This window comes from Paroedura picta, chromosome 8, assembly GCF_049243985.1.
Source record: "Paroedura picta isolate Pp20150507F chromosome 8, Ppicta_v3.0, whole genome shotgun sequence".
Classification (NCBI taxonomy): Eukaryota; Metazoa; Chordata; class Lepidosauria; order Squamata; family Gekkonidae; genus Paroedura; species Paroedura picta.
The window spans coordinates 99,064,209-99,088,260 of record NC_135376.1 but is presented as its reverse complement, the minus strand read 5'-3'; the positions used below and the strand labels follow the sequence as shown (position 1 = coordinate 99,088,260).

General features: G+C 48.1%; 1 protein-coding gene across 1 annotated transcript; it reads left to right on the top strand.

Moving 5' to 3' along the window:
- The first annotated feature begins 15,631 nt into the window (after positions 1-15,631).
- NPY4R2 (neuropeptide Y receptor Y4-2) lies at positions 15,632-23,533 on the top strand. Its single transcript, XM_077347886.1, has 2 exons — positions 15,632-15,763; positions 21,540-23,533. The coding sequence occupies exon 2, from the start codon at positions 21,612-21,614 to the stop codon at positions 22,716-22,718; it is 1,107 nt and encodes a 368-aa protein (XP_077204001.1). The 5' UTR covers positions 15,632-15,763; positions 21,540-21,611; the 3' UTR covers positions 22,719-23,533.
- The last annotated feature ends 519 nt before the right edge of the window (positions 23,534-24,052 follow it).

The following is a 24,052-nucleotide window of genomic DNA, read 5'->3' as shown; positions in this document are numbered from 1 at the left end:
CTGTTACTTGGTCAAAAAAGGAAACCAGGTTGGTCTGACAGGACCTGTTGGAGACAAATCCATGCTGACTTCCTTGGATCACCAAATTGTCCTCCAGATGTTTGCAGATCGCTCCCTTTAATATCTGCTCCATTATCTTCCCCACAATACAGGTCAGACTCACTGGTCTATAGTTTCCCGGGTCATCCTTCCTCCCTTTTTTGAAGATCAGAATAACGTTTGTTCTCTTACAGTCCTCTGGGACATCTCCAGTCCTTAAGGAGGTCCTGAAGATGATGGACAAGGGCTGTGCAAGTTCTCTGGAAAGTTCTTTGAGCACTCTCGGGTGCATTTCATCCGGCCCAGGGGATTTGACCTCATCCAGTGCAGCTAAATGCCTCTCGACGACCTCTCTATCCATGTTAACCTGCCACCTTTGGCTATGGCCATCTCTAGATGTGCCTGAACACTTTGACCTGTGGGAAAAAACAGATGTAAAATAGGCACTAAGCCTTTCTGCTTTCTCTGCATCTTCCGTTAGAGTTTGTCCATCTGCATCCAACAGTGGGCCTATTGCCTCCTTTACTTTACGTTTGCTCCTCACATAACTGAAAAATCTTTTCTTGTTACAATGGGCTTCCCTGGCCAATCTTAGCTCACTCTCAGCTTTGGCCTTTCTTATGATTGATCTACAGTGCCTAGTAACCTGTAGATACTCTTCTTTAGAGCTCTGTCCTTCCCTCCATTTCCTGAACATTTTCCTTTTCTTTCTTAGTTCCTCTTGAAGTTCTCTGTTCATCCAAATAGGCTTCTTAGAGCTCCTGCAGTGTTTTCGTCTTTCTGGGATAGTCATTGATTGAGCATGCAATAGCTCCTGTTTGAGTAGCGCCCACCCTTCACATGCTCCCTTCCCTTCCAGCATTCTCGTCCATGGTATGACACTCATCATGTCTCTGAGTTTATTAAAGTTTGCCCTACGAAAATCCAACATCCGCGTCTGGCTACAAGCTTCCTTGGCTCCCCATCTCAAAAGGAATTCTATGAGAACATGGTCACTTCCCCCTAGGGTCTCCACCTCCTTCACCTCATCTACCAACTCTTGCCTGTTGGTCAGTATTAAGTCCAGTATGGCTGAACCTCTTGTGGGTTCATCTACCATTTGATAAATTAAATTGTCAGCCAGGCAGGTCAGAAACTTGCATGACTGAGGACGCTTCGCAGAGTTTGTTTCCCAGCACACATCTGGGAAATTGAAGTCACCCATGATGACAAGGTCCTGCCGCTTGGATATTTTCTCAAGTTGCTCACAAAGTGCAGCATCCACATCCTCTCGTTGGTCAGGCGGTCGGTAGCGGACACCAACCACCACACTGTTTGTTTTCCCCTCGCTTATTTTCACCCAGATGCTTTCCACTGTAGATATGCTCTCCTCCACTAGAATTTCCTGACAGGTAAGCCCTTTCCTCACATACAGTGCCACTCCTCCACCTCTTCGATCTATTCTGTTTTTTCTGAACAGTTCATATCCATCCACCATTACATTCCAGTCATGAGAATCATTCCACCAAGTTGCTGTGATGCCTACTAGATCATACCTTTCCATCAGCATGAGAAGTTCCAGCTCTTCCTTTTTATTGCCCATGCTTCGGGCGTTAGTATAAAGACATCTGAATCCTTTTACTTTTGGTTCCCTATGAGCTGGCCTTGCCGGTTGGGCTTCCTCCGATCGTTTTCCTTCCATACACTCCCTATGTTGATCGTCTCCTTCCCCTAGTGGCTTTAGTTTAAAGCTCTCCTGATGAATCTCCCCAGGTTCCTGCCAAACACATTCTTCCCCAGTTTTGATAAGTGCAGTCCATCAGGTGCTAGTAGGCCTTCCTCAAGAAAGCCTATCCCATGGTCCCAGAAACCAAATCTCTCCTGCCGGCACCAACTACGCAGCCAGTGATTCACCTCCATTATCTTCCTCTCCTGACGCATTCCTCTTCCCTTGACAGGCAAGATTGAAGAGAATACCACTTGTGCCCCCATTTGCTTGAGCTTCCTCCCCAGACGTTGCGCCGAACCCCTGAACCGGACCAAAGTCATCTTGTACAGAAACCTCCACTCCCTGTAAACATGGACAAAAACACCCACTATGAAGTTACTAGACTCCAGGCTACATCGAGGAAAACTGCAGAATTTTGTGGACTGGAAAGAATTCCCTATGGGGGATTAAGAATGGGTGGATGTCCATCTAGTCAAGGCGCCCAAACTGGTCTGGGAGTTCCACTCAGCTGTGACTCCAGCCTTCATCCATTATTCTGGGATGGTGACCTGAGGGGGCCTTTATGGAGGCAGAATGTCAGAACCCCCATTTCTGCCAATGGTTGATGTAGATGTCTGTAGTTTTTATCAAGCCTGTCCTTGTAGCAATCAGAATCACCTCCCTTTGAAGTCTGGTTTATGGCTGAAGCCTCTTCTTCGGCATACCACCTCACTCCCTCCCTTTGCCATCCCTTATTTCTCCCTACTCTGCTTTGATCAGATTGTTGTGGCTGTAAAAAAGCCCACCTTTTGGTGAGGGTTTGCATGGGGAGTCATTGCTTGGGGAATTATATGCTTTGCTTTGCACCCTGCACCCCAGTTCTATCAATGCTTCCAATGAGTGTGCTTGCTTAGCTGAATAAATGAAACTTTTCTGGATAAAGTTTTGCTTGGTTTACCTTAAGAAGATTCTCACAACCAACCCTCTTCTACATGAGAGCAACTCATTGGGGCAGCTCTAATTTCCCCTCTTTCCCCAATGTATACACCAGGGCAACTCACTGGGCCAGAGCTGGCAATATTGACATACACAGCACTGTTTTATTTGGAGGGGGGATTTAACCTCATGTATATTTTAAAGATGTTCAATATTTTTTACAAACTTGGCGGGTCCCCAAAGTTTGCAGAAACATCTATTTAGTGTGGCCCTAACCTTCAGATTTAGCTTTCTGCAGATGAGTGCCACACTTGAGGAATATATGATATCTGCACACCACCTACTAAGCATTGCAAGTGTCTCTCAGATCAATGATTCTTTTATCTTGTTAATGCCAGATATTTTTATGTACCTTGTAATTTGACTACTGGTCTAGTACCGTAATAATAAAGACTTGAGGTGTCTCTCAGAATCTCAAGGAGGCTAAGGATTGAGGTGTGTGTGATAAGTTGGTTGTTGTGAGCTGTTCTTGTTAACTGAGTATTCTATGTAAGTTGTTCTCAGCACCTGCCAACAATTACTAAATGTCTGATTAAAGTGTGCTCTGTATTTCAGGGGCCATTAGACACACTGAGGGTTCCACGTAAAAGAGATAATCTGTCTTCATTTTCTCCATCCATCCTTGAGTCACTTGACAGAAATCCCTCCTTGTGAGATAATAACATCCATTATAGCGGAGAGGCAAAATAATGCCTCACAGGCTATGAATGGAGCATTGGGGAGCAATTTGTATTCATTAATGTTCTCACCAATTACTTTCCCCTGATTAACATGTTAAGCATGGCAAGTCTCAGAGCACTGCTGCTGGAGCTGGTGAAATATGGCCTCCTGCATCCATCCAGGTGGGCATTAAGGGCTGGTTGGAGGCCAGCATTACACCTTTACCCATGAGCAGGGCCTTTAGCCATTCTGATGAAGCAGGGGAAGGAAGTTTCCCTGCCAGCAGAAGCATTTATTCGGACTTTGAAACACAAGGCCAGAGGAATTGGATTTGTGATGGGGAAGGGCCGTGGCTCACTGGCAGAGTATCTGCTTGGCATGCTGAAAGTTCCAAGTTCAATCCCTCACATTTCCAAGTTAGAAGGTGATGGAAGACCCTGGAGAGCTGCTGCCAGCTTGAGTAGACAAGACTGACCTTGATGGACCCAGGATCTGATTCACTAAAAGACGGCTTCATGTGTTCATGTGATATGTCAAACACCTGATAACTTGTGAATTACATGAGCACACTAGACACAAATATTTTGCTCTTCCCAGACCTTCATGAGGAGAAAAGATCGCATAGCAATACCCTGTGAAGGAAAAGTATTTTCAAATGGTTTCTTGGAACTGAATGTTTGTTCAACCTTGGGTTCCTGCTCTTATGCTTTGCTAGGCCTGGGGTTAGGGATGGACATCAACCACAGCTGGGGCTCTTGGCACCATCTCCAGAGGCAGGGGCATAGTACCTTTGCCAGGGCCATAAGCCAGCTGGGTGATTGGCTGGGAAGGCAGAAAGGTGGAGGACAATGTGGGTAGGATGGGCCTAGGATGATCCGCTGTCAGGGGAACCAAAGCTTAAGTGTAGACACAGAGAGAAGAGAGGGGCTCAGAGGTGAAGTGGGCTTGCAGCTGGCAAGGCTAGACGGCGGCGAGAATGTGAGTTGAGAGCTGGCTTACTCGTAGAAGGCAGACCAGCGAACCACACTTAGCTAGCAAGTTTCCTCAAGTTTTTTCATGTTGTTTGATTCATTCTTTTAATGAGCTCAGACAACTGAGAGCACGTGGAGAGAGCTACTAGAGAGTGTTGCTGCTGACCAGGTGAGGCTATTGTGCTGACTGGGTGAGGTGATTGCTGGGTGATTGCTTGAAGGATGAAAAAGAGCTGCTCCTTGCCAGAGGTGCGAGCCTTTGGCGAGAGACAAAGGGCTCTTGGCCTGCTCTTAGCCTGGGGTTCTCGGCCAAGCAATTAGAATCAGTAGATTATATTTCCCGAGTAGTTGCACTGCCTAGAAGTTATAATGGATCTCCAGGACACTCATTCCATCTTCTGCAGTGAGTGTGACATGATTGCCTTCCTCCCAGAAGACAAGATGGACTACATCTGATCCAAATTTAAGCTGGTAAGACTTTTGGAGGAAAGGATTAGGGGATTAGAAGACAGCATTATTACTCTGACCCAAATTAAGAAAGGGGAGGAGTTCATAGACCAGAGCTGTGCAACTTGGAATAAAGAGGATACAACCAGTCCTGAAGAGGATAAGGGGATTGACCTCACTATGGAGCCTCTGCAGACAGTTTGGAAAAAGACTCAACGGCGTAAAGCGAAATGGTTCTCGGGGCCTTTGGAGCTCCAGAATAGATTTCAGGCCCTTGCAGAGGAGGTGCAAGGGTAAACGAGGGAAGAGGTCCCCATAAAAAGTCTAAGACAAAGGGAAGAGGCCACGGGGACAGAAGGAAATGGAGTTGAGAAGGAAAAAAAAAGGAGAGTACTGGTAACTGGAGACTCCCTGCTAAGAGGAATGGATCACATGTGGCTGGGCCCGACCCCCTAACCCGAGAGGTGTGTTGCTTGCCAGGGGCGAAAATTAAAGATGTTTCAGAACGGCTGCCCAAACTCCTCAAATCTATGGATTGCTACCCATTTGTGATGGTCCATGTGGGAACGAATGACATGTCCCAGAATACCATCGCTCCTATTTAAAAAGACTATCAAGATCTGGGGAGGAAGCTCAAGCAAATGGGGGCACAATGGGGCCAGGATGCTGTTTCTGTTGGCTGCAGAGGAGAGGACACGCAGTAATGGGTTTAAACTTCAAGTACAAGGATACAGGCTAGATATCAGGAAAAAATTTTTCACAGTCAGAGTAGTTCAGCAGTGGAATAGGCTGCCTAAGGAGGTGGTGAGGGGCATCACATCAAAATCACAAGAGGTGGTGAGCTCCCCCTCACTGGCAGTCTTCAAGCAAAGGTTGGATACACACTTTTCTTGGATGCTTTAGGATGCTTAGGGCTAATCCTGCGTTGAGCAGGGGGTTGGACTAGATGGCCTGTATGGCCCCTTCCAACTCTATGATTCTACTAGTAAAAAAGCCCATTGTATCAAGAAGACAATGGGCGCTAGCAGGCAGGGACCAGAGCGAGGGGCAGGCGAGGGACAGAGCGAGGGACAGGCTACCTGAAAGAGGAGGCAGGTGGCAGCTCCTCGGCGTCTGGTGGTTTTTGGCAGGGAGTCCCAGGCGTGGTGTGCTGGGCTGCGGTGGCTCCTCTGGGTTTTTTGTTCTTCTGCGGCTGGGGGGGGTGGGTTCTTTCTGCTGCTTCTCGTAGGCGCGCCTGTTGGAAGCGGCGTAAGGCTCCTCTGGGGGCTTTTTTCCCCTTTCTGCTGCATCGGGGCGCGCCCGGCCACGGCCGCGGATCGGGGCCGCGCCCGGCCGCGCCCGCGGATCGGGGCCGCGCCCGGCCGCGCCCGCGGATCGGGGCCGCGCCCGGCCGCGCCCGCGGATCGGGGCCGCGCCCGCGGATCGGGGCCGCGCCCGGCCGCGCCCGCGAGCCACCCCCGCGGATCGGGCCGCGCGGGCGCGGCCCCGGCCCTGATTCCCTCTCCCCGCCCTCCCGCAGTAAGAAGCTTCCCGGGCCGCAAACTTGCGGCCTGGGAAGTTTTTTACTGCGTGGGGGGGGGGGAGGGAGCCGCGGGCCGGCGCCATGGCCTTTGCCGCCCGGCTGGAAGCGGCGAAAGGCTCCTCTGGGTTTTTTTTTTTCTTTCTGCTGGAAGCGGCGAAAGGCTCCTCTGGGGGTTTGTTTTTCTTTCTGCTTGAAGCGGCAAAAGGCTCCTCTGGGGGTTTGTTTTTCTTTCTGCTTGAAGCGGCAAAAGGCTCCTCTGGGGGTTTGTTTTTCTTTCTGCTTGAAGCGGCAAAAGGCTCCTCTGGGGGTTTGTTTTTCTTTCTGCTTGAAGCGGCAAAAGGCTCCTCTGGGGGTTTGTTTTTCTTTCTGCTTGAAGCGGCAAAAGGCTCCTCTGGGGGTTTGTTTTTCTTTCTGCTTGAAGCGGCAAAAGGCTCCTCTGGGGGTTTGTTTTTCTTTCTGCTGCTTCTCGGAGGCGCGCCGGCTGGAAGCGACGAAAGGCTCCTCTGGGGTTTTTGGGGCTGGGAATCAGAGGGACCAATCGGCAGGCGCTTTGCGCCTGCCGATTGGTCCCTCCGGTTGTCTGTCATGAGGAAGGGTCCAATCCGGACCCTTCCTCATCCCGGACACATCCCGCCCCAGAACCCCTTACTGTTTTATTTAGTCCGTGGTGCCCGCGGCGCCACGGGCGGTGTACAGATGATTCTATGATTCTATGCTGAATGAAACACAGGGCAAGCTAAGTTCAACAGTCACCACGTTTATGACCCTGGGAATCTTAAATAGTCCCACGAATTGTGTACTGAGCTTACGGGAGGGTTGCTGGCACTGCAGATGCTTGGTGGAGACATGCCAGCTGGGTATGCGGGTGCAAGGTGAGGAAGCATCCTGGTGCTTGCCACACGATTAGAAGAGGCTTGTGGCACGGAAGGTTGGGAAATATCTGCAGTATGAACTCCTTGGCACCTGCCTGGAGCTGGACTGCTGGGGTTTGATGAGCCCTGCTAGGGAGTGAGTTTACAGGGGTAGTTATCTGAGCTTTGTTGGTTGAGGGTGATGACTGTTTCACCTCATAGTTACCCTTGAGGAGGTTCTGTGACTGCACGTACTCTTGGATACGAACCCCAGACTCTTCCCCCTCTATTCCTGAAGGGTCAAAGTCTGGATTCATTTTTTGAAGCTCCTTGTCTAGGACCATGGCACGAGCTTGGTGCTGTGCAGCTTTGTGCTGGCGCTTGAGTGTTTCCCACCTCGTCTGAAGGGCTTCTTCTTTTTTCCTTTGGACCTCCAGTACGGCCATCTCTTGTGCCCTTTGGGCTTTCAGCATAGCCATCTCTGCCCGGAGGGCCTCTTCTTTCTGTGCCCTTTGGGCTCTCACCATTGCTACCACTGCATCCACCTTGGCCCACGCTGCTTCATCTGCCAGGGATGAAGTCCTGGAGCTTTGTGATGTGTGGCTTCCACTACTGGAGTGTTCTGTGTATTTCGAACTATGAGACTGTGCCACTCTTGAAACCGATGAGTGGTGTGATGAAGCAGGATGAGAGGGTACAGGTTTTGAATGGTGAGATGCTGACTTTGAATGGCGGAAGGAACCTTGCTTAGAATGATGTGAGGATGTGTGCTCATATACCAGGGATCGCGTGTTTCAGCGTGGGGGAGCTGCCTGATCCATGCCTGCCTGCTGCATATGATTAAAGAGGATTTCCAGGGCTTTCTCACAAGCTACTGTGTGTGAGTCTGGAGCAGGCTGCTTTGCATGGTATGAGGATTCTGCCACCTTCTGTCGCTAGGGGGAGCTTGCTGGCAGCTTGCAGAGAGCTATGTGAGTTTGCATTGTTTTCAGTGACTCAAGCTGTTTCAGAGAGGAAGGGGGTTTTGCCCAGCTCCGAGGCGGTTTCCCTGTGCACTCTATATAGAAAGCAGTCCTTCAAGGCTGGATTTTATGCAGACACATAAGATTTGTATGTAGAGACAAAGCATTAAGGAGATTAGTTGGCTGAATCAATCCTTTGAAATGTAAATGTTGCAAAGAAGAGAGCAGAACAGAGGAGAAATGGAAACAGTACTTTAGACTTTAAATCAGTTCCTTTTGCAAGCACAGAGACAAAGATGCATTTTCTTTCTCCTTCAAGGCAGTTTGGGATTGCTTTAAGAGAGTCTCTGGATGCACAACAGACTGAAAGTGCATTCCTCCTTTCCACTAGTTGCTGGTTGCTGGAAATAATCTTTTACTTTGCTCAGCAGACAGAAACATTCTTTTTCACTATTCTGTCCCGCAGCTCGAGTGCTGGCAGAAAGTGTTTCAATGCAACACAAACATACCCGTATTTGCCGGCGTATAAGACGACTGGGCTTATAAGACGACCCCCCAACATTTCCACTCAAAATATAGAGTTTGTTACATTACATTATACTACTATGGGCCACTATGGGCAGCTATGCCTATCCCAACTGAAGTGCACCCGGCGTATAGGACGACCCCCCCCCCACTTGGAGGCATGTTTTTCAGGGGGGAAAAGTAGTCTTATACGCCAGCAAATACTGTATTTAGACCACTTTACTTAGGAATCTCAGTAGCAGACTTACATGACTGCAGGAGTTCTTCTAAGGGAAAAGTGGTTCTTTACAAGTTCGGGTTGGGGAAAAAGAGTAAGGTATCCATCTGCTACTAACAAAGGAGTTTAGAAAGAAAAGGGAAGTTGGAAAGGAAGGGGAAGGGGTGTTTTCCAGCCTTGGCTGTTAGCCAGAAAATTGGGCTTAACTTCCAATCACATTTGGGGAACAAAGGAAAGAACTAGCTTACTACAATTCCCAGCATCCTATCTCTTAAAGCGATGGGGGAGAATATCGGGAAGCCGTAAGAATAAATGACACGAGGCGAGGGTCTGTGTGAAAAGGCCTACAGATCAGAAGGCACTGCTTTATTTATTACCTCCCCCCACCAGTTTAGACAAAGGAGCTTCCTGAAGGCATCGTGTGCTTTCAGGATTGGTTTAGGTTACGTTCCAAGCCATATAAGGAGCTGGGTCAAAAAGGTCATCTCTGCAGGCTGGGGTCAGATGTAGAGGTTTTAGCTAAAAATAGGCGTGGTTTGCCAGCTCCCCCAGCCAAGCTCCTACATCTCCCCTTTCCTTGTTTTAAGCTCGTAATAAGCATAATACATTGTGCGGCATTGAATATCCTCTTGTGATATTCACATGGCTCAAAGGCTAGGTAAACATTGAACACAACAACCTATACTAATTAATAACATAATCCCAAAAAGAATACAGATAAAGGTGGCCTTTACCCATGAGAGGTCTGGCAGCCAGGATGTACGCCAATCAAATGGTTTCCATCCCCCTGCAGCCAGAGTGTAAACTGCATGGAGCTTTTATTCCAACCCCAGATCGATTCAGTCCCTGCCCTCTACACAGAATGTGATTTCCGTTTCGATCTTGGCCAATTTAAAATTTCCTTCTGCAGCAAGAAGGATTGATCCAGAGTGACCCTACCTTTATTGTGCGATATCTCAGACTGCTTTTAAGCCTGAATAAAGAAGGCTCCACGGTAGAGAACCTCTGATAGGCTACATCTGGTCATGTGACACATTTGCCTTAAAGGAGAAGCCCCTAACTTCTCTCAATTTCTGTCAGTCCTGGATTTTTCCTACCTCCTCTGCCTTTTTCGATCCTCTCCCCTCCAAGAAAAGAAAGAGGCTCCCTGCCTGGCTCCTCTCCCCCCCCCCCCTTCAAGAAAAGAAAGAAAGAGGCTTGGCTCCCCCCCCCCCCACCTTCTGAGCCTCCCTAACCACGTGCAGAAGACTTTCCTGTTTCAATGGGGGGGGGGGAGAGGAAGATCAAAGCGATCTGAATTCAACAGGATTGACAATGGAATAAACAAAGTAAGTGCAGACTCTGCCCAGGACATTGTCCTGCAACATGTCTTGAAGTCTTTTTAACTCGTCTTCTATAGTTTTGTTCAGATCATGAAAAGTTGCCTGGCAACCCGCCTGTCCCACAATTTTACAAAACCCTCCCTGGTGCGCCAGGAGAAAATCAAGAGCAAAGCGCTGTTGCAGAGTAATTTGGTGCAATTCAGAAATCTCCTGTTGTAAATCCTGAACCAACCTGCTAGTGGCATCCACCGCTTTTTCCAGACGACACGTGAGACCCAGAATTGATCTTCGGTTTTCCTGGGCTAAAATCCCTGGGTAAGACCCCAGAGTGAGAGTGCCAGTGACAGCCCCAGCCACCGCCCGCCCCCACTCAGCTTTTTTGCTAAATTGCTCATCTACTATGACTTCATCTGAGGGCCCTGGAGGTCCCTGTTGCGCCTCTCGCTTGTGTCTGGGGTGCGCGTAGGCAACCGGCACTGGAATAGTGAGGTAGCCGATGGCAGCACATTGATAGTTTCCAGGATGGTAATTTGTCGCCCATCCATTACCAAAAAAAACCAAAGATTGGGGTCTTTAATGAGCCACTTAGCACAAATGCTTCCCCCCTCCAAGATGGAACTGCTTGGGCTAAACATAGGGAAAGTATGATATAATTGATCAAAGGTACTATTCAGCAGGGAAATGTTGGGCTGAAAGGTGCTATTATAAGTTCCCCATAAATAAAAATAGTCAGAGCATGCAGTGTAATTTTTGGGTTTCTTTCACCATTGTGTGTCTGCCTGACTCTTTGGTTTCCAGTTATTAAATTCATCATTCCTCTCATGGCAACAAAAACATAAACCCGGTAATGTCCAGTGATAGCGAAAACGAATGAAGCGTGATACCTGAGAGATATTGCCAACAAATAACAAAGATTTGTCAACATCTTGTAGTTCAGCTAAAATCATTTCAGGAGAATTAGAAGGTGTTGGAATAAAAGACATGGAAGCTGCTGATAGCGGCGGTTCATAAATCAATGACACATTCTTCCCATGAAAGGCAAACATATATGCAGCATGACGTACCCAAAGGTTAGGTGCCGACATATCATGGGGGTCTTACCACTGGGTAAGAGGCAACATAAACAGCACAACCAAAAAACAACAGAATTAAAATGCAAGGCTGTCAAAACAGCAACAAGAAAGTTTCTGGAAGCCCTTGGTCCTTGAGTTGCTGCTGGGCTTGATTAGACAGGCCTTTCAGAGCCCCCCAAGTCACTGGGGGATTGGATGTCTTCCTTCCCCGCTTTCTCTTGGCCATGGGCTCTGTCTCCTGCAGCTGCAGGTTGAACTGAAGTATCCGGTTGCTTAGCCCCTAATGGCACCCCATCAAGTGCAGGGCGGACACAACGCGCAGGAACCCACCACGGACTGGAGGGAAGGGCAACCTCAGTGTAGCCTCGGCCCCAGGTGTTCAATGGTACAGGCCCTCGTCAATGTGGGTCCGGTAAGCGGCGATCATGAACCTGAGGCCGGGGAAGAGGGACGTCGGCCTGAAAGTGATGCTGAGTCCTAGTTAAAAATTGAGAGTTAAAAGAAATAAGGTTAGAATCATAGAATCATAGAGTTGGAAGGGGCCATACAGGCCATCTAGTCCAACCCCCTGGTCTATGCAGGATCAGCCCTAAGCATCCTAAAGCATCCAAGAAAAGTGTGTATCCAACCATTGCTTGAAGACCGCCAATGAAGGGGAGTTCACCACCTCCTTAGGCAGCCTATTCCACTGCTGAACTACTCTGACTGTGAAAAATTTTTCCCTGATATCTAGCCTATGTAATTCCTGAGCCTCTGTCCATTACTTTTGACAATTCCTGGAGAACAGGTGAAGTGCCAGAATGTTAGGATCATGCAGTATAAAATTTACAAGACCACAACAAAGACAGCTAAGCAGATTTAAAAATGCGTCTCCTAGACACAGAAACCTTGAGATTCCATTCCATCGTTGGACTAAAACAGAGAGGGGGACCTTGGGGTACTTGTAGATTGTAAACTAAACATGAGCAGGCAGTGTGATGCAGCGGTAAAAAAGGCAAATGCCATTTTGGGCTATCAACAGGGGCATCACATCAAAATCACAAGAGGTGGTGAGCTCCCCCTCACTGGCAGTCTTCAAGCAAAGGTTGGATACACACTTTTCTTGGATGCTTTAGGATGCTTAGGGCTGATCCTGCGTTGAGCAGGGGGTTGGACTAGATTGTCTGTATGGCTCCTTCCAACTCTATGATTCTATGATTCTAACCTTTCAAATACTTAAAGAGGACTATCATGTCCCCTCTCAACCTCGTTTTCTCCAGGCTGAACATTCCCAAGTCCCTCAACCTATCTTCCCTTGGCCCCAGATCATCCCTTGGCCCCAGATCATCCTCGTCGCTCTCCTCTGTACCCTTTCAATTTTATCTACGTCCTTATTGAAGTGAGGCCTCCAGAACTGCACACAGTACTCGAGGTGTGGTCTGACCAGTGCCGTATACAATGGGACTATGACATCTTGTGATTTTGATGTGATGCTCCTGTTGATACAGCCCAAAATGGCATTCACTTGAGATGGTTTAGAGTGAATAAAGTATTTGAGAGCAGGGATTCCTTGTTCAAAAGGGAAATAGCAACTCCCCTTCCTGGTTTTAGTTTTTCAAGCATGCGCTTTAGGGTCCCATTGGCATGTTCCACAATTGCCTGACCGGTGGAATTATAAGGAATTCAAAAAACATTATGAATTTTCCATTGAGCACAAAACTGAGCAAAAGCAGTGGAACAATATGAAAGCGCATTTGTTTTTAGGGTGCCTGGAACACCCATGACTGAAAACGCTCGGAGCAAATGTTTTTCTTTCTCTCCCTTTTGCATAGTAGCAAAAAGATACCCAGAGTAGGTATCAATGACCACATGGAGATGCTTCCAAGGAGAAAATAGTGGAAAAAGAGTGACATCCATTTGCCAAACTTGGTTAGCTCCAAACCCGCGGGGGTTTACCCCTGTAGCGGGATAGGAGGGGTAATTGTGGACATTGGTGCACAATAGCTTGTGCATCTGCCAAAGGAAGGTAGAATTCCTTGGCTAAAGCCTTTGCATTCTGATGATGAAAAGCATGGCTCTCAATTGGAGACTGAACAACAAATGAAACAAGAGAATCAGCTCAAGCATTTCCTTCAGTGAGAAAACCAGGAAAAAGGCTGATGGCTTCTCACATGAGCTGCATATATTGGAGCTGTTCGCTGTTACAGTGATTTTTGTACAGCAAAAACAAACTTAATAGTTGCTCATCACATGCTGGAGACAGATATGAATATTCAATGACAGACAAAACATTACAGACATACAAACTATCAGAAATTAAATTAAATGGTTGAGACTCAAAAAGGTCCAGGGCCAACACAGCTGCTGCCAGTTCCAACTGTTGGCTGATTTTGTGCGGACCTGTAAACTTACTGTACCATATACCATCTGGTTGTTGCCAGGTTAAGACTCCTCGTGAGGGAGATCCATCGGTAAACACCGTTAGGCCATCTACTGGGACATCAGTAATAACACGCTTCATAGAATCATAGAATCATAGAATCATAGAGTTGGGCCATACAGGCCATCTGGTCCAACCCCCTGCTCAACGCAGGATCAGCCCTAAGCATCCTAAAGCATTCATGAAAAGTGTGTATCCAACCTTTGCTTGAAGACTGCCAGTGAGGCAGCCTATTCCACTGCTGAATAAGCCTATTCCTTAGGCAGCCTATTCCACTGCTGAACTACTTTGACTATGAAAATTTTTTTCCTGATATCTAGCCTATATCGTTGTACTTGAAGTTTAAACCCATTACTGTGTGTCCTATCCTCTGCAGCCAACGGAAACAGCATCCTACCCTCCTCCAACTGACAACCTTTCAAATACTTAAAGAGGGCTATCATGTCCCCTCTCAACCTCCTTTTCTCCAGGCTGAACATTCCCAGGTCCCTCAACCTATCTTCATAGGGCTTGGTCCCTTGGCCCCAGATCATCCTCGTCGCTCTCCTCTGTACCCTTTCAATTTTATCTACGTCCTTCTTGAAGTGAGGCCTCCAGAACTGCACACAGTACTCCAAGTGTGGTCTGACCAGTGCCGTATACAATGGGACTATGACACCCAAAATGGCATTTGCCTCTTTTACCACTGCATCACACTGCCTGCTCAGGTTTAGTTTACAATCCACAAGTACCCCAAGGTCTCGTTCACACACAGTGTTACCTAGAAGCGTATCCCCCATCCAGTAGGCATGCTTTTCATTTTTCTGACCCAGATGCAGAACTTTACATTTATCTTTATTAAATTGCATCTTGTTCTCATTTGCCCATTTTTCCATTGTGTTCAGATCTCGTTGAACTCTGTCTCTATCTTCCGGAGTATTTGCCAGTCCTCCCAATTTGGTGTCATCTGCAAACTTGATGAGTAGTCCCTCCACCCCCTCATCTAGATCATTAATAAATATGTTAAAAAGTACCGGGCCGAGCACCGAGCCCTGAGGTACCCCGCTACTCACCTCTCTCCAGTCTGATGAAACACCATTGACAACAACTCTTTGAGTGCGGTTCTCTAACCAATTCCCTATCCACTTAACTATCTGAAAATCCAGATTGCAGTCCTTCAATTTAAAAGAAAACGACAACTGAAAACGTTAGAAACAAGATAGAGCAGATACTCATTTGAAAAAAAAACTTGGAGGCTTAGAGCTTTCATAGTGCTCAAACATTTGACAAAACAAATTCAAAGAGGGGGGGTGGGACTCCAAGAGTGGCAGTCCCAATTTCCTGTTGAGGGCTGGAGCAGAGGCTCCAAGAGAGAGAAAGCAGAGAGAGAGTCAGAAAGAAAGTTATACTGACTTTGGTCTAATCTCCATGCATTCCAGTTACAAAACAAAACAATTGACCTGTGAAAGATTGTACTCCAAGGCCAAACTTGCCTGTAATCACGGTTGTCTTTTGGCTTCCTACTTTAGCATTCCAATTAGATGATCATCTGTAAGTCCAGAGAACCTAGATAGCCACGGCAAAATTAAACGGTTTTTGGCATCCCTATAAAAGTCACAGTACAATATGGTGTGGGCAATCTTTAGTCTGTTGTTTCCTCCTGGGGAACCTCTATTCTGCAGCTCAGATGTAATTCTGGGAAGTCTCCTGGCTCCACCTGGAGGTTGGCAACCATAGAAAGCCCTGCTGCCTCTGTGCTAGCCACACTAGCAAACAGGGAAACTGCTGAAGCTAGCCCCTGTGTTGGAAACTCCGGTCCATTTTGGTTGGCTTACATGAGTCCGTCCCCCGTGTGAGCCTGTCTGCTGTATATAATCTGTGCTCCCTCCCATCGCTCCAGCTAATCTTGCTGCTGAGGAGAAGCTACAGAGCAGACAAGCGAGCCTGTGGTTTGCTCTTCTAGCAGAACTCCTTGGTCCGAGGTCCTGAGCCGAGTGGGAACAGACCCAGAGCCAACAAAGTGACTGTCTAAGGGACCTGGCAAGACAGGGACCTTGCACGTTTGTACACATGGCCCTGGGGCATGTCAAAAGGTAAGTCATCTTTAAATTATTTGCTTCAGCATCACCTAAGAATGGAAGGGAGCACCAGCCAAATTCCTCTGTCCTGTAGTTGGCCTTGTCCGCTTCTGAGATCTGCTTGAAACCAACCCTTCTGGGTTTCATTGCCTGTAGCCCCCAGGAGCTCTGAGGATTGTCTGGCAGCCAGGCAAGGGACATTTGGAGGAGGTTTGCCCTGCCTGGCTCTAGTGTTCCCCTCCAAAGACTGCTCAGCTTCCAAGGTCTTATGGGATTGGGCTTGCCTGGGCCATCCAGGTCAGGGCCCTTTGTGGGTTGGGAAGTTGAACCAGGACACTCTGTTCTCCACCGACCCAGATGGCTTCTTCAGGTCATGCTTGACCTGTCAGGGAACTGGCCATGGTGATCGCAGAGGCAGGAAATGTAACAACTGAAGTTGCATTCAATGGAATCAGACCCTCGCTCCATCAAGGCCAGTGTTGTCTACTCAGAGTGGCAGCAGCTCTCCAGGATCTCAGGGAGACGTCTTTTTGATCACTTATTGCCTGGTCCCTTTTAACTGGAGCTTCTGGAGATTGAACTTGGGAACTTCCCCTGAGCCACAGCCCCTCTCCTCCTGCTGAAAATCCAGCTAGTGTCCTGGGCAGCCCAGCAGCACACGTTGGTGCCTTCTGGGACATAGAAATAGAGGCTGGGGCCGTCTTTGGAAAGGTGCATGCCCTGGAAGTGGGAATCAGTCACACTGCGCTTTGGAGCTCTCCCAATGGATTTTTAGAAGTTAGTGCTTATGCTTCCTCGAGTCTCTGGCTGAAGACCTGCTTGAGGACTTTTGCTACTTCTGAGTAGCAACAGTGCTTGCTGACCATTAAGAAATCTGCTCATTAAGAAATTGGGCTGATCCTGCATTGAGCAGGGGGTTGGACTAGATGGCCTGTGTGGCCCCTTCCAACTCTATGATTCTGTGATTCTATATCACTTCTTCTGACTTAATGTTTTAATGATACAGGTATCTAAAACAGCCAGATTCAAGTCCAAGAGCATCTTAGAGAGACCAACAAGATTTTGTGGGCATGACCTTTCAAGAGTTAATGATCCCTTTGTCAGATAGAAGAGCGGGGGTGGGGTGGAGTGGGGTGGGGAGGGTTGTACTCACCTTCTACTACCCACAGGAGTCACAAAGGGGCTTGTCTACTCTTCAACAGACATCCTGTGAGGGAGGTCAGGCTGAAAGAGCTCTGAGAGAACTGTGGCTGTTTGCATGGAGGAGGGGGGAATCAAACCCAGTTCTCCAGTTTAGAGGCAGCGTCTCTTAACCACTACACCAAGCGGGTTCTCATAAAAATGGAGATCCCAGGATCCTTATAGCCCAGACTGAAGGAGGAAGGGATGTGCCAAAGAAAGGAGTCCAAATGCATAGGTACAATGCAAAGAAAGGAATCAGGTATAGGCTGCCTAAGGAGGTGGTGAACTCCCCTTCACTGGCAGTCTTCAAGCAAAGGTTGGATACACACTTTCCTTGGATGCTTTAGGATGCTCTGGGCTGATCCTGCGTTGAGCAGGGGGTTGGACAAGATGGCCTGTATGGCCCCTTCCAACTCTATGATTCTATGATTCTAGATAGCTAAAATGGCATTCAAACAGTTTGAATCCAGAGGCACCTTTAAGACAAAGTTTAATTCTGGGGATAACTTTTGTGCATTGCCTGCACAGCTCTTCAGAGAGAATGCTTCAGGTTCAGACCAACGCAACTAATATGGCATGGGAAGTGGCCCTGGGGGATGACGGGATAATCATGCTCAAAGGCATACAATTTTTGCAGTTGAGAAATACGTGAAATTAGAATCAGTACCCAAAAAAGGTTCTGTCCCCAGTAAACATGAGCTACTGTTGGAGTGTCCTCCAAGCAGGATGCTACTTTACACAGCCTATTTACGCTAAGCCCAGTGGGGCTTCTCAGGCCCTGGCCTTCCTCTGCAGAGTTTTTCTTGGTGGTCTCCCTTCCAAGGACCAACACCGCTTAACTCCCAAAATATGGCAAGATTATGCTGCCTTTCTTAGATCCTTGGGGAATGCAATTTGTGCAAACATGGGCTTGGTCCACTGAAGACTGTTGAGGCTCTGACCACAGCAGCAGGGATGGCGGTGGGGGGTGGGGGAAGGATTGCCAAGCTGTGCTGAGAAACTTCTGGGGATTTGGGGGTGAAGCCTACTCTGCTATTTTATTATTATTATTTTATTATTATTATTATTTAATTTTTAGACCGCCCTTCTCCCAATAGGTCTCAGGGCGGTTTACAACATAAATAGTTAAAACACAATAAAATCCCCATAAAACCCCCAATTAAAAGTTACATATAACATATCACATAACATATAGCGGCGGTGGTCACAATTCTGATCTTAGTTCAGCCTGGTGGAGAGAATAATGTTCAGGAGAGGGTGGCACCAATACAATACATCTAACCATGATCTCGGTGTTAGAGATCTCAATATTGGAGGGGGAACTATCCAATCTTCAGCTGTTTACTAATTTACTCTCTCCTTATATCTGTAGTCTTACGATTCTTGTTCCAGTGTCTGAGGAAGAGTGAAATAAAAGTCTAAATAATGAAATAAAAGTCTCAATAAAACTCTGTTGGTCTTAAATGTGCCACTGGATTCAAATTTTGTTTAGCTGCTCAGATTTTAAGGTTCCCATGAGTGAAGATTTGAACCTGGGTCTCCCAGATACTTGTCCGACACTCTTAACCCCTACACCACACTGGCTCATCCTGAAAGAGTGAGGGGGCGCAACTTCTTGAGCCTCGCCTTCATTCACTGAAGCACCTCCAGCAGTGATTTCGAGAGCCCTGCAGTTCCACACCCTTTGTGAGAAGGCTGAAGTCAGACTTGGTGCACTTTGTGTCCTCTTGAGCAAGACAAAGGGCAGCAGCTGCAGAATAGATCACTCTGAGTAATTGCATTGCAAACCAGGTTATCATTTCCTTTTTTCGTTTCTTCTTTGCCAAGTCAATATTTGATTGTTGTTCTTTATGGAATCTTTCAGTTTTACAGCTCTACACCAGCAGGACTGAGGAGAGGAGAAGGTGGCTGAGAGACCCCTCCCCTGGGAATTGGGAACCGAGGGTGGAGACAGGCAGGGCAATGATTGGGAGAAGTGTCTGCTTTCCTTTACCATTGCATTCCCCAGAGTACCCACCCAACGAAGGCTGTCAAATTCAGGCTAGCGAATTCCCGGGGGTGAAACAAGGGGAGTGTTGTATATGTGGCTCAACAGAATCGTAGAGCAGGAACCACGATTCCAGCTAAACCCTTATTGGTTAGCTCGCGGGATCCATCCTGCCATTGGGTCCTTTAAAATGGACCAATCAATTCAAAACTGGGGAACTCACACAGGCCAATTTTGGCCTTTGGTGGGACTCCCCAATTGTATATAAGTTTGGGTGGTTTCAATTCTGTGGTGTGATCTTAATAAAGACCTGATGTTTCATGCCACAAGAGACTCTGCGCCTTACTGAACCTGTTATTCAATAGAGAGGGCGGGGTTTGGTGGGGAGAAGGACTTTAGCAGGGTATAAAGCCAGAGAGTCTATAATATCCGTTTCCTGCCTAGGAATCGAAGTATGGTGGCTGGAGATCAGTTGTGATTTTGGGGGATATCCAGGGCCCATCTGGAGGGTGGCAACCACCTGCCCTGGCCCTCAGTGGTGCTGCTTTGGCAACAAGGGAATAGGTAGAGGAACACACCTAGGGAATGGGGAGAGAAGCCCACCCTCTGGCGTTGCTGTTGTTGGCATTTAGGGCACAGACCTGGAGAAAAGGCTTGCCGACCTCTGGGCAGTGAATGCAACAATCAGTCCATGCGGACCCTACATGGCTTTCAGGATCTGCTCCAGGTCCGCCAAGCTCGTAACTGGCTGCATCACCTGGAACATCAGTCCTGATCGGCGGTGTGCTGTGCAGGAGAGTTTTACTGTCTGGCAAGTAAGATCCATGGGTTGTCCAAAGCCACCAGTTCTTCCAGGAGGGCCTCAGCCCCCAAATGCTCAACCAGCCCTGCTCTACAGTGACTCACAAATCCTGATGGACTGGCAGGTGTGACTGACAGGCTTAATTGAGTACAACATGTAGAGCTTGTCAAGCAACACCAGACCAGCACAAGCAAGCCTACAAAGAGCTGTCCCCAGTGGACTGCGCAAACCAGAGCCCTGGCAGGGGTTGTCAAGTGACGTGGCAGAAAGGAATTGCTGCCAGGCTGGCGGGTTGTACCTCGGCTGTGGAGCCAAGGGCCATCGGTATTTACCTGCTCCCCACACCCACCCATCACAGATCAACATGCAAGTCACACAGGGAAGAAGCCAACAAATGCACACTGACACACTCCAGTAACATTATCCTGCCCGCTACAACTTTGTCTTTCGTCATTTGAGATTTATTATTCAGGAGCAGTTTATCCCTGTAACAAATGCTGCAGGGGCCCAGCACAGGGACTTCCCTCCCACGGATGAGTGTGACCAGGTGTCATAGTCAGAGCCGTGGTTCCTTGCAGCTGAGACCCTCACACCCAAGCTTCACGTGGCGTGGCCCACTTGGCCCTTCAATGCTGAGGTTACCATTGAGCTCCCCAATAAGCAGACCTTCTGGTTGAAGAGATCTCTTGGTTGAGAGTACTGCACAGGCTTCACATGTCTAGCAAGGCTCCTGTGCCTCAGAGATGTGTAGGCAGGCTGTGGCATCAAGGCAGAGCAGCCACTCTCCCGGGGTGACAGTGAAAGGAGTGGCTGGTCATGGTCCAGGAGAGCCCAGGCTTGTCCGATTCAGCATCAGCCATCCTTAATACTGTTGGAATAGGCAATGTCCGGTGTACAAAGAAGAAGAGAAGACAACCTTGCAGGGGGCTGCAAGAAGGAGAATGTTAAAGAGGATAGTGAGGTCAGGACCTTCTCTCCTGTTAAGTGTCTTTCCTTGTCTGTCTCCAGATTGCCACTCTTAGGAGCAATTTCCTGCTTCTTCTCGGAAGCCACACATTCAGTCTATCTCTCCCTCTCTCCCTCACTCCCTCTCTCTCAGATTAAAATGGGTAGCCATGTTGGTCTGAAGCACAATTAAATCAGAGTCCAGTAGAACCGTTAAGACTCTTAGTTAGGCATGTAGTCAGCTCCCATCTCTGTCTCTTCTCTGCACTATCAAGTATGGTAATTCCTGAATAAACCTTCACTTACTCTTCAGTCAGGGTGTTCAACCTCACTGCCTTATTCACTCTGCTAACAAGTACTTGGGATGGGAGACTACCCAGGAATGCTAGGGAAGCTACTTAGAGGCAGGCAATGGCAGACCACCTCTATTTGTCCCTTGCCTTGGAAATTCTGTGGGGTTGTGACTTGATGGCATTTCCTGGTGGCTCAGAGTAGCCTGATCTCATCAGATCTCAGGAGCTAAGTGGGTTCAGCCCTGCTTAATACCTCGATGGTAGGCCACCAAGGAAGTCCAGGGTCATGACACAGAGGCAGGTAATGGAGAACCACCTCTGTTCCCCTCTTGCTTTGAGAAACCCACAGAGTAGCTATAAATTGGCTGTGACTTGGTGTTTTCCACACTCTGGTGTAGAAGCCAAGCCAGAATGCAAAAGCTGATGACCTTCCAGGTGGTATGTTAGTCTCAACTAGTGATTGGTGTGGTGCTGTGGATCGGGTCCATTCTGGCCTCTACCTCCATTTCATGCTTCTCTTTTTCCCCTGAATGCTGTTAATACTTTATAAATGTCAATGCACTCTCTTTCTTTCCTTTGCAGATCATTCCAATGTGATTCTGCTTGCAATAAGGGAAGTTCCTAATTCATCCCCCAGCATCCCTCTGGTTCAGAATGAACAGTACCATGGCTTTTAACACAGTGATCCTACCCAAAAGAAACTGGAGTATCCCTTATGAGTTTACCCCACGCTGTAAGAGCACAACAGAGATTACCATCTGTCTAGCCACCTTGTATAGTCTGGTGTTTGTCTTGGGCATTCTAGGAAACATGTGCTTGATTGTGATCCTAGCCAGGCAGAAGGAGAAGGTCACAACTACCAATATCCTGATCACCAATCTCATTGCTTCAGAGCTGATCATGTGCACCTTCTGCTTGCCCTTCACCATTGTCACTGTCTTGTTGAACTACTGGGTATTTGGGGCAGCCATGTGCAAGATGACCAGCTTTATCCAGTGCATGTCCATGACAGTGTCAATCCTGTCTCTTGTCCTCATTGCTGTAGAAAGACACCAGCTCATCCTCAACCCAACAGGCTGGAGGCCCAGCCTCTCCCAAGCCTACCAAGGCATTGCAGCCTCTTGGATCTTTGCTTCTGTCTTGTCCCTGCCGTTTGTGACCAACTCTACTCTGAGAGAAGACACCTTCCAGTGGTATGCCAGCATAATGGACACATACAGGGATAAGGCAGTCTGCACTTACTCTTGGTCTTCCAAGGAATATAGGCTCACCTATGCCACGGTTCTGCTGCTGCTACAGTACTGCGTCCCCCTTGCTGTTATCCTGGTGTGCTACCTGCGCATCTACCTTCGCCTCTGGAAGAGAAAGGGCATGTTTGAGAAGAGTGAGCCCAGATGCCGGATGATGCACTTGAAGCGCATCAACCTCCTGCTCGCTGCTATGGTGGCCGCCTTTGCCATCTGCTGGCTGCCACTGCACGTCTTCAATGGCATTGAAGACTGGGACTACATGCTCATCCCATCCTGCTTCCACCACTTGATCTTCTCGCTGTGCCACCTGGCAGGCATGGCTTCAGCCTGTGTCAACCCCATCATTTATGGGTTCTTGAACAAAAACTTCAAGAAAGAAGTGAAGGCCCTGCTCCTCACTTGCCGCCACCATTCTTCAGAGCAAGAATATGAGCAGCTGCCTCTACCGACTGCACAGACAGAGGCCTCCAAGTCTTCTGTGAAGCTGAGCATTCAGCAGACGCCTATCTAGACGCCCAGATCAAATCTCCAATGAAGTTTTGTTGGTTGCCATTGACCCAAGGGTTACTATGAGGAGCCCAGTGATGGCAAACCAACTCTGCCTTTTTCTTCTGGAAACACCAGGTCACCACATGCCAGCTCTTTCCACCACCACAAGATTTTATCCTACAAGCTAAATTTCAATAATAATGTCACACAGGTTTTGAGATGGTCTTCAAAAGAAACCACTCAATGATCAGGCTTGAATTTCCCCCCAAAGTCCCCTCAGTTTTAACCTATGCCTAGACTTGAACTTATGCTGCCTTACTTAGCTTCCACTCACCCAGACTTTAAGACCCCTCCGCTTCCTGTGACAGCAACTTGACAAAACTATAACAAGTGAAGGTTTTCCTTGCCTGTTGATTTGCTAATAGCAATATTATTCCAAAGGGGAGACCAAATCCCATGGAATTGGCACCACTGGGTTGGGAAATACCTGGAGGTTTGAGGGTAGAGTCTGCGAGTGTGGGGGAAGGGAGGGCCTTGGGAGGGTCCAATGTAATGCAGTCCACCATCCAAAGCAGTTCTGTATTCCAGCAGAAATTCCAATAAATGAATAATCCAAAAGCAGTTTATGTAGTCTAAACAGTGGTCCCCAACCTTTTTATCACCGGGGACTGGTCAACGCTTGACAATTTTACTGAGGCCCAGGGGGCGGGTAGTCTTTTTCCGAGGGACGTCACCGCCGGCGCATGAGCTCCTGCTCCACTTGCTTTCCCGCTGTCACCCCTGACTTTCCGCTGCCCACTGAGGGGTGCTGCCAGCAGCAGCCATGCAGTGCCATGCTGAGGGGGGCCCCAGCTATGGAGGCTGCTGGAGAGCACCAAAGGTGAGCCGGCGGCAGAGTGGCAGGGCAGCCCCCAAGGCAGCAGCCGGGGAGGAGGACGAGGAAGAGCAATGGCCCAGTATTGACTGATTCATGGACCGGTACCGGTTCCCGGACTGAGGGTTGGGGACCACTGGTCTAAAAGTTAAGTTGTAATTCAGGAAGATCTGCATTCCCCACCTGGAGGATGGCAACCAGTAAAGATGGCTTCACCTGTCTGTGTCCACCTGAAATGAAAATGCACAGGTGCTGCATGATTCCTTATCTCCACATCTCACCCCTCTTTGTCAGAGTCAACATTTACCTTGGTATAAGGATAGACTCAAATGAGTAGCCGGGTTGGTCTAAAGTAGCACACACATTGAATAAATCTTTGTTGGTCTTAAAGGTGCTACTTGACTCTGATTTTATCTTGGTATAAGGATTATTGCTATTGCAAATCAACACACTTTTCTAAACCAAAGCCAGAATAAAAGTAC

Excerpts from the sequence above, each read along its gene's own strand:
- NPY4R2 (XM_077347886.1), top strand. The coding sequence starts at position 21,612 with ATGAACAGTACCATGGCTTTTAACACAGTGATCCTACCCAAAAGAAAC.